The 11135-nt window shown below is 37.1% G+C and overlaps 1 protein-coding gene across 1 annotated transcript; it reads right to left on the bottom strand.

Moving 5' to 3' along the window:
- Positions 1 to 1117: 1117 nt before the first annotated feature.
- Positions 1118 to 5384, bottom strand: LOC140199437 (gamma-crystallin S-1-like). The gene is made up of 3 exons (XM_072261539.1): positions 5361 to 5384; positions 2413 to 2655; positions 1118 to 1393 (listed from the first exon to the last, which is right to left on the bottom strand). Exons 1-3 carry the CDS (start codon positions 5382 to 5384, stop codon positions 1118 to 1120), a joined length of 543 nt encoding a protein of 180 aa, XP_072117640.1.
- Positions 5385 to 11135: the final 5751 nt, after the last annotated feature.

The following is an 11135-nucleotide window of genomic DNA, read 5'->3' as shown; positions in this document are numbered from 1 at the left end:
AAAGTTCTTTTGTCCCTCAACAAGACATGAGGCAAGCTTTCCGAAGTAAGGTATTGCTGCTCTTTACTACAGCAAAAAGCCCTGTTCTAATATCTGTGGTGCCCACTTTCAGAATTAAAACCTTCTCAGCACTCTGCTTTGATTTAATTCCAGGTGAACTGAAAACCACCAAAAATATGTGGATTTGTTAAGATTCAATTTCAGCTCAGATTGTGCTTCTATGTTAAACCACTATACACTTTCCCGATCTCTGTCATACTGTTATAGTATTAAGTGGTAAGAGGTTAAAAAGTTCCATCAGAACCTGTCATTGTCCTCTTCTGGGCCATTTCCCTAGACTGTTTCCACTTCCTCGATCTGCCTCTACAGTCTCCGAATAGACAATTGCAGAGATTCATCATCCTTTCAAAGACTTATATTTCAGTCTAATTACATTATTTCGGATCTGTGTTTACTAAGGTTTAAATAATTCTTTCCGATTTTGTTAAATTTCCTTAGAAGCTTCTGCAGCTTTAAATCATTCCACATCAATTTCCACTCAACTTCCCTCCTTCACAATCCGGTCCCACACAGAATCATAAATATGTTTAAACTAGCCAGCAGATTTCTGTCCATTTCACCTTGTTGTTCATGCTGGTCTCAACTTGAATTCATCATGTTTTGTAAAAGCATCGTTTTCTGTGCTGTTTAATTCCATGTCTCCATTTACGTAGCTTCGTCATTGTAAAATCATTTATTTTGTAAAGTCATTTCAAAGAACCATCAGAATTATGGAAATCATAAAGATAGATATTTATACTCATTAAATTCATTGGAAATAAATTCAGAAATGGAGCATAATGCCTCTCAATAGGCACAAAAACACGAGGCAAAGAATAACTTTCAATTCAGTTTATATTTTTCAGCCTCCTATGAATCATCATAATGTTACCTGTATATTGGAACCAACTGTGGTAAAACAATTTAATGTGGTACTCAGATGATGATTACTGTTTGACTGTGAATTTTCAGTGGAATCAGGGTAAATGAATCGAATGAGCAAATAGTGTCATCAAATGTATTTTATTGTCTTGGTAAATATTTCAACAAAATAAAATCAGATTTTCAAGAGCCACTTTTAGATGTCCCTCATACGCCTGAAGGACCCGATCATTGAGTTGTAGCCGCCCCAGTCACTGTATCTCCTGTATTCCCCAGGTATCAGGAAGTACTGTCGGCCTCTGTAGTTGGGCTGCTCATAGAAAATCCAGTAACCATCCATCACCTGACAGGAGTGGATGTCATGGCAACAGAAATGATCGTAGACAGAGGGACAATCATTCATGAATTCCATCATCTGCCCGGCAAAGTCAGGCCTTTCGTAAATCCTCATCCTGTAGGTTCCACCTCGGTACTGGAATAGGAAAAACACAGTTTTAGTCATGATATTTCGTAGGTCATTCACTCATTGTACACTACATCTGAACACTAATTCATAGTCTGGCCATTGACTTCAACAGGAAATAAAGTCAGATGCAATTTGATCATTTCTCTAACCATTTGCCTCAACAATGTCTCCAACCGGCATTACTACTGGTTCAAATGGAAGCTAAAGGAAAATGTAGGAGAAAATATGAGAAGTTCTACATTTAGAACATAGATTATATGACAGTAGAGCACAGGAACAGGCCTTTTGGCCCACAATATTCTGCTGAACCAATTAAATTTGTAAATTTAAATTTATGTGATCATTTAAATTAAATGGCAAACTAAACTATCCCTTCTGCTTAAATAATGTCCATTTCCTTCCACTTTCCTCATATTCATGTGCCTAACAAAACATTTTGCAGAAGTACCCAACTGTCTGTCTCTAATAACACAGCAGGCAGCCTCTCACCTTAAGTGTATGTCCTCTGGTTTTATAGCTTTTAACTGTGGGGAAAAAGATACTGTCTGTCTACTCTATCATAATCTCATAATCTTATAAATCTTAAAAACCTCCCTCAGATCTCCCCCTCAGCCTTTGCCACTCCAGAGAAAAGAACACAATATAGCACGTGCCTCCTAATTCTGTCAGCATCCCGCCAAGTCTCCTCTGCACCCCCTACAAGGCCTTGACGTCCTTCCTATAATGATGTGAACAAAACTCTTGCTAAACTCCAGATAGCTAAAGAAGATCCAAAGATGTTGGTCAAGGTCCCAGCAATCTCCTTCCCCTCTCAGTAACCTGGGGAATATCCCATCAGGCCCTGGTGACTTATCCAACTTAATTCTCTTTACAAGACCTAACACTACCACCTCCTTTGCCTCAAAATACCCTTCATAATAATACACTCAGGCATATTTGATACCCAGCAGGCACTTCCGAGGCAAATTCTCCATCAGCAAAGCCAAACTCCGAAGGATAAAATTCAGTTACCAACAGCAACTTACAGGTGGGTAACTGCGACAGGACTTGATACAGTCATTAAATCCCATCCAGCGCTGGTAGTCAGGATACTCTCCCCTGCTCAGGACATACTGGTATCCCATGTAGTTGGGTCTCTCGTACAACACCCACCAGTCACTCTCGACACGGATGGAGTTACAGCGGCTGAAGTAAGGGGAGAGGTCGGCACAGTCGGAGCTGCACTCATAGTGCCGACCCTGGAAGTTCCTGTCCTCGTAGAAGATGATCTGTGGGAAGAAACATATCTGTGTTAATAGTTGATCAGGTGTTCATGAAGAATTCTCATTTAGTTCATTTACTGAGTAGCCCTTGCCTTTCCCATATTGAACACAGTGAGTCTGGTAACCAGCTGAATGTTTCACTGTCTAACACGAGTTGGTATTTATATACAGGGTAGAAAGGCCTCACCAGGCAGTTTCTTGTTATTCTGATGACACAACATTAAACATCAGCAAAATGTGACAAAATCCTTTTTTTCATTTATTGTCAAAAAACAACAAAGACATTTGTTGCATTGTGGATTCTTTCAGTTGTGCTTTCTTATCATTTTAATTGTTGTTTCAACTAAACAGTTTAGGAACATTCACAGCTACATATCACCCAGGTCCATTCACCTATGTCAAAGTAACCTTCTGAATCACTTTCCCAAACTGCCTACATTAAGGAGACACCTTATTAAACTGACAAACATCTTTTGACAATCGATCTGTACAGCTTCTGCTACACAACACTGATCCGCCACCTTTATTCTTTCATCAGCAAATTCAGCCAGATGAGTCACATATGATTTGCCTTCAATAATCTCTGCTGTCTCTCCCTTCATAACCCACTTGATCCTCTAAGTAAGAGTTAATATTGCCTTCCGCAGTGGTCCCTTGTAGTTTTTCCACTTCTGGCATTCACGATGTTTGCTCCATTTCTCTTGGTGAACACGTTGAACAATCAAAGCCTTCCACTCTCCTGTCATTGAAGAACTGTACACATACGCTCAGCATTTCAATTATCTCTACATTCTGGATTTCCTCACCCTCCTTGTGCTATCTCATTCCTGTTAATTTTTTTTACTGATGTGAGAAAGGCCAATCAATTAGTAATTGCTTCTGATAAGCTGGTGGATTATAAAAGCAGTCGCAGACGAGTGTGTCCCCACAAAATCATTCAGCACCTTCCCCAACCAGGACCCCTAGATGAACCATGAGATCCGTAATCTGCTTAGAGCCAGGTGAGATGCATTCAGGTCTGGTGACCAGCAAAGATACAAGATGTCCAAATACGATCTCCGGAATGCATTTCATGGGCTAAACTGGAATTAATGATGGATGCTCAAGGCTGTGTGAGGGTGTGAATGATATGACCGCTTACAAAATGAAAGTAAGAATCAGATTCAGAATCAGGTTCAATGTCACTGGCATATGTTGTGAAAGTTGTTAGCTTTAAAGCAGCAGCACAATGAAGTACATGATAAATAAATATAGGGAAAAATGAAGTATATACGATTAAATAGTTAATTTTATATAAGTAGTGCAGAAAAGAAATAAAAAAGTGCTGAGGCAATGTTCCCTCTAACTTGTAATGACCAGTGTGCCCAAAAATCTTGTGCTGTGCAATTCTTTGCCCAGTGACATCAACGTGTGAACATTGAAAAATTTCTTCAATAAAAACAGTATAAATTAGCCAGTTCTAAAATCTGCAGACAAATCATCCCAAACACCACATTGACAACAACATCTGTATCAAAAATTGGAAAAGGAAATATATATTTGTGTACAATAGTGAAATGTGCTTAATATGTCAACAGGGTGACAACCTTTTATGCGTAGTTTAATTTCTTTTGTGCTATAGTAACAAAAGAACAAGCAGGGTGGACAAAGGAGAGGCAGTGGATGTTATTTACTTGGATTCTCAGAAGGCATTTGATAAGTTGCCACACATGAGGCTGCTTAACAAGATAAAATCCTATGGCATTACAGGGAAGATACTGACATGGATAGAGGAATGGCTGACAGGCAGGAGGCAGCGAGTGGGAATAAAGGTGGCTTTTTCTGGTTGGCTACCAGTGACTAGTGGTGTTCCTCATGGGTCAGTATTGGGACTACTGCTTTTTGCATTGTTTGTCAATGATTTGGATAATGGAATTGATGGCTTTGCAGATGATACAAAGGTAGGTGGAGGGGTAGGTAGTGCTGAAGAAGCAATGTGATTGCACCAAGACTTTGACAAATTGGAAAAATGGGCAAAAAAGTGGCAGTTGGAATACAGTGTTGGGAAATGTATGATAATGCATTTTAGTAAAAGGGACAATAGTGCAGACTATTACCTAAATGGGGAGAAGGTTCAAATATCAGAGGTGCAGAGGGGCTTAGGAATCCTTGTTCAAGTCTTCCAGAAGGTTAATTTACAGGTTGAGTCTGTGGTAAAGAAGGCAAATGCAATGTTGGCATTTATTTTAAGGGGAATAGAATATAAAAGTGAGGAGATAATGCTGAGGCTTGAGAAGACACTAGTCATGCTGCACTTGGATTACTGTCAACAGTCCTAGAGCCAATATCCCAGTAAGGATGTGTTGTCATTGGAGAGAGTCCAGAGGAGGTTCACGAGGATGATTCGGGAATGAAGGGGCGACCTTTTAGAACAGAGGTAAGAAAGAATTTCTTTAACCAGAGAGTATTGAATCTGTGGAATACTCTGCCACAGACTGCAATAGAGGCCAAGTAAGTGAGTATATTTCAGGTGGAAGTTGATAGTTTCCTGATCGGTCAGGTCATCAAAGGATATGGCAAGAGAGCAGGTATATGAGTTGAGTGGGATCCTGGATCAGCCATGATGGAATGGTGGAGCAGACCTAATGGGCTGAATGGTCTACTTCTGATCCTTTGTCTAGGGTCTTATGGTCTTACGTGCATAATGTCTCAATTATATATTTTTTGTAAACAAGGATGATATTTTGATGGGTCATTTGTGATTCTCCTTTTAGGTAAAAAATATATTTTAACTTCTGTCAAAAATTCAGGCACTTTTTCAGGATTTTTCAGAAAATTGTTAATATGTATTAATTGGTACAAATGAAGGCAAGTACATTTTTCTCACTGCTAATACTTTTCTAGTGGGTATTTTTTATAACCTCTTTCAGCATATCTATTGTGACTTCGGGTATTTTCATTCCTTCGTGTGTGTGTGTGTGTGTGTGTGTGTTTCAATGGCCTGTTTAAATCTTTCTCATTGTTTCTTAACTGATAATTCTGTTTGCTTCCTCTCGCACATTTCATATACCTATTTAGTCTGGCTTTGTGTGCACAAGCTTTTGTTTTAGTGTACTGGTTTCTATAAATTCTACATTGCTTTTGTTAGGCTGATCATTTCTTGTATGGACTTTACATTTCCTTTTGTATTTCCTTGGCTTTTCCCTTATCATTCTTGCTCAGATTATCCATTTTATATCTATTAGGTGGGCTATTTCTGCTCTTAGGTTTTCATTTTTTAAAATCACTTCTGCCATTATGGTATTTTGATTTCATTGCTCAATTTTGGGTCTCTATTAATGAGTCCCTCTGTTTTGTAGCCATTGCACTGTACTGCTGATAATGCTACACAGTATATTATGTGTAGTTCTTCAATTGTGGCAAGTTTTCCAAAATATTGTGGTATTATAATATTGTTGAGAGTATTAACAATTTTTGCAAATTTTGATGATGTATTTTACTTTGACATGTGGGGTCCCTTTGTTGGATCAATACCCATATATTCTGTCAGTGTGGTGTTAAATATTTGGATAATTTTGTCTGTAAGCTCAGCTTTATCATCGGCATTTTGCGAAGGCTCTACATATGTGTTGCTGCTGTTAACGTTGGATTGTGAAGCAGCTGAAATAATTCTATTTCCATCAGCACTTTGGTGGATTGCATCTTCATTATTCTCTTGCATAGCATTGTTATAGTTTTAGGTTGGCTTCTTTGAAGCTCTTGTGCAACTTCATGTTTTATTTGGTTTAACATGTCTATAGGAATTAAGTTATCTTTTACTCTCACTCCAATTTGATTTTCTATTCATTGTGCATTTACTTGCATGACAGGATATTGTGTTATAAACTGTTGATGAAGTTTGTCCTTGTATGCTGTCCTGACAGAATCAAGTTCCATTGCTCGATAATATTTATGCATTGTGAATGTGTTAACCTCTATTAGTTTTTTTCTCAGCTCAAGCTGGTAAAAGCTGAGGTACAGGCATAGCCAAGTACACTCATTTCTCGAATACTAGGTACTTTCAGATTTTCTAGTGGTGTTTAAAGTTATGGCTTTCTGAAGATTTATATAGATATTGCTGTGTAGCCCAGATTGTTTAATTCTATTGTGTCATGCCTTTTGAATGATACCATCTGGACAATGTATACCCTGTTCATGTTCCAAAGTCTTTCAACTTCCTCTTTTAATTCAGCATATTTCTGGTGTTTTACACATTTTGATTTCTATAATTTCTGTGCGTTTGGAGTGGCTACCTGTATACCGATTAAGTAACACACATCAAAGTTGCTGGTGAATGCAGCAGGCCAGGCAGCATCTCTAGGAAGAGGTACAGTCGACGTTTCAGGCCGAGACCCTTCGTCAGGACTAACTGAAGGAAGTTAGTCCTGACGAAGGGTCTCGGCCTGAAACGTCGACTGTACCTCTTCCTAGAGATGCTGCCTGGCCTGCTGCGTTCACCAGCAACTTTGATGTGTGTTGCTTGAATTTCCAGCATCTGCAGAATTCCTGTTGTTTGTACCTATTAAGTAAGTTGTTTTGCTTGTTTATCCTGTATTATTATATGCAGACGGTTATTATGGATTATCCTTTCCGTGATAACGGATCGGTCATAATATAATTTGTGGTTTTCTGACTCTAAAACTGGATCAGGGTTGTACTTATAGTAAGATATGGTGTTTTTTTATTAGTTTGTAATTTAAAGCAAGATTTTGACAAATGATGTTTGCCACTTAATTGTGCCTGTGTTAAGTAATCAAATTGAGTTAAATTGCTACATGATCCTGTAATGTGTCGAATGTTTCTGTTTTTCCTTGGCATTTTCTGCACTTATCATCTTGAATTTGTTGATCTTTTATTATGCATTTTTGATATATTCTTGTGTGTAAAGCACCTGGTCCTGTATTTCCACAAGGAACCGTTCTGTTTCTGGGAAGAGGTATCCAACTCTGAGCCAGGTGTTCGACACTTCCTTGGCGACATTCAGTCACTCAGATCGTGGAGATGGAGGGTCTTCCATGGAGGGTCATACCATTCCATCTGTTGACTTTTTCCTCAATAGTGACAGTGTCTTTATTTCTCTGGGTTGTGATCCCATTTAAGGTTAGTGGTATATACTTAACAGAATTGCATATGATTCTGTGAAATGCTAAATCCTGTCTTCATTGATGAAAGTATATCTTTAGAAGGTTTATCTAACTGTTGTGTAAATTTTTAATGTCTTTAATTCCTCTTCCCACTTCTGTCCTGGGTAGTGTTAATCTAATACATCATGTTTTCTGAAATCTGTCATTTCAGTTCTTATTTTTCTTAATAAATTTTCCAGATTTGTTTTGGAGAAAGATATTATGCCAAAGGAATATGTAAATATGGGTATAACAAAAGTGTTTATTGCCTTTTTTATAATTTTAATATTGAGCTCTGTTTGGCTGATTTTCTTAAACCTTGAAGTAAATTTTGTCAAAAGTATTTCCTGTATCACACTATGATCTATTTTCTTTCCTCGTTGATATCCCAAATACTTGTATGTTTCATATTCATCCATTAGTTGTATTGTATCCTGCTGCTCTGTTTTATATTCTACTAGCTCTGTTGCACCTTTCTTTATGTTTAATGTTCTGCGTCTATCCTGTCCAAAGTTCATGTTTATATCTTTCAAAAATAGTTCTACTATTTGAATTAACTCCTTTAGCTTTACTAATGAAGCAGCGTATAATTTCAAATCGTCCATGTATACTATTAATTATATATATATATATTACTTGTGAAACTCCTTCAACATAGCAATATAGCAACATGAAAGATTTCTGCTTTTCTGCAGGGCTTGATTTAGAATTATGGAATCCGTTATAAGTTGTTCCTCATCCTTTTATACCCTTCCAACATCCTTTCTGCTCTTCTGTAAGTATATTGTGGTTATCCAAATTACTGGTGATTAGTTGTGAGACACGTGATGTTACTATTTGTTTGTAAACAAGTAATAGAATGATATTTTGATGTATCATTTGTAACTTACTCTTTAAGTAAAAGATATGTTCTACCTTCTGTTAAAAATTCAGGCAGTTTTCAGGAATTTTAGGAACATTGTTGATATGTATTAATAGGTACAGATGAAGGCAAGTAAAGTTTTTATACCAATAATTATGAATATTATCACTGCCAATACCTTTCCAGTTGTGGATATTTTTTATAACCTCTTTCAGCATATCCTTTGTAATTTCAGGGATCTGTATTTCATCAATCATGTGTGTGTGTCCTTTTTCCTCCCTATTCCAGCTTGCTTCTTGATTGCATGTCATCCTGTGTGATCAGATGTTAGACCAAAAGTTCATATTCTCTGTGTTAGTTGGTAATTCTGGGCTGGGGTTGGTGACATTTTGGTGTGTCAGATTTAGTTTCAATGTCCTGTATATACCTTTTACATTGTTTTTGAACTGATAATTCTGTTTTCTTTGTCTGGCACATTTCATGTATCTATTTTTATAGCAATAAAAATTATTATTATTATTAAAACACTTTTTTTTCTCTGCTAAATCTGGTAAAACCTGTGGTACGGTCATAGCCAAGTACACTCATTTCTCAATTGTTACAAACTTTCAAACTATTGAAGTGGTATTTAATATTGTGGCTTTCTGATGATTTACATTAATATTGCTATGTAGGTCTAACTTTTTAATGCTATTATGTAGTGACTTTGGGATGATACCAGTTATAGGTATTACTATTGGGACAATATATAACCTGTTCATGTTCCTTAGACTTTCAAGCCCCTCTTTTAGTACAGATTATTTCTGGTGTTTGCACTTATTGATTTCTGATTATTATGTGTGTTTGGACTGGCTATATCCATTAAATAAGTTGCTTTTGCTTGCTTATTCTATACTATTATATCTGTATGATTACTATACTCTGACTTTAAAACTGAATCAGGCTTGTATTTATAGTAAGGTATGTTGTCTTTCTGAGTTTGTATTTTAAAGAAAGATTCTTGGAGTGATATTTAATACCTGTTTGTGTCTGTGTAAGTAATCAGATTGAGTTAAACTACTGCAGGATCCTGCAATGTGTTGGATTGCTTCTGGTTTCTTTTGGCATTTTCTGCATTTATTGTCTTGAATTTGTTGGTCTTTTATATGATTCTGATAAATTTTTGTGTGCTAACTACATGGTCTTGTATTGCCACAAGGGACACCTCTGTTCCTGGGAAGAGGTCTGCAAATCTGAGCCAGGTGCTACATGCCTCTTTCTCAATGTGTAGTCTGCCCAGATTGTGGGAAGGTCTTCCATGCAGGGTCATGCTTTTCCATTGAAGCTTATTCATAGAAGTTTTATCTGACATTTGAGTAAATTTTTTATGATAGTTTTCTCCTCTTCCTCCTTCTGTCCTAGATAATATTAATCATAATGTGTTTCAGTGTACGTTTTTTTTAAACATTGAAATTGTACCATCTTTACAAGTTCCTCTGGTAGCTTGTTCCATATACTCACCATGCTCTGCGTGAAAAATGAACTACTCGGGTACCCGCTTTGCTCTCTCATTTTAAATCTATGCCCTCTCATCTTAGACACCTCTACACAGGGAACAATACTGTCACCCTCCACATAATCCATGATTATCATGATTTTAAAAACCTCTGTAATGCCATCCTCACTCTGGAGAAATCTCTATGTTTAAGAATGTTACATCTCAGATTAATATTTCATGCCGCTCTATGAGATGATAGATACACTACAATTATTTAGCTATGAGTTTACTGGGTTGTTGATTTGTCAATTTCAGTGAGAAGAAATTTCTCAATACCTCAACTTTAAATAATTACCCCATTAACTTGTAGCTATGACAACTATCCAAAGCCCCTCATGGTAGAAAGATCGCGACATCAACCCGGTTGTGTGCTGTAGGGTGTTATTTGTTTCAATAAGAAGATCCTGCACTTGACTCCAAAGAACACAGAAGTGTGACTTAAATCTGGAAAAGTTCTTCTGCCTTTATATTAGCATTCCTCAACAAGCCTTCAGGAATGTAATGGTAATCACTGCTGTTTGCCAGGCATCTTGCTCTAATATCTATTGTGCTACTTTCAGAATTAAAACCCTTCACAGCACTCTGCCTTGATTTAATCAGGTTAACTGAAAACCACAAAAATGTGTGGTTTGATGAGATTTAATTTCAAATCAGACTGTGTTTCTATTTCAAACTCTGATACACTTTCCATATCTTTTTCATACTGTTATAGTATTAAGTGGTAAGAAATTATTGTTCCTCCAGCAGAATATGCCCCTGTCCTCTACTGGACCATTTGCCGTATCCTGATTTCCCAAATGTGGTCCTCAGATTATGATTACTGTTCTATTGTGATTTCCAGTGGAATCAGGGTAAATGAAGTAATGAGATGATAGGGTCATCAAAGGGATTTTATTGCCTCCATAAATGTTTCAACAGGTCAAAATCAGATTGTTAAGAGCCACTT

This window comes from Mobula birostris, chromosome 6 (assembly GCF_030028105.1).
Source record: "Mobula birostris isolate sMobBir1 chromosome 6, sMobBir1.hap1, whole genome shotgun sequence".
NCBI classification, from domain to species: Eukaryota; Metazoa; Chordata; class Chondrichthyes; order Myliobatiformes; family Myliobatidae; genus Mobula; species Mobula birostris.
This window is presented reverse-complemented; position numbering and strand designations above follow the sequence as displayed.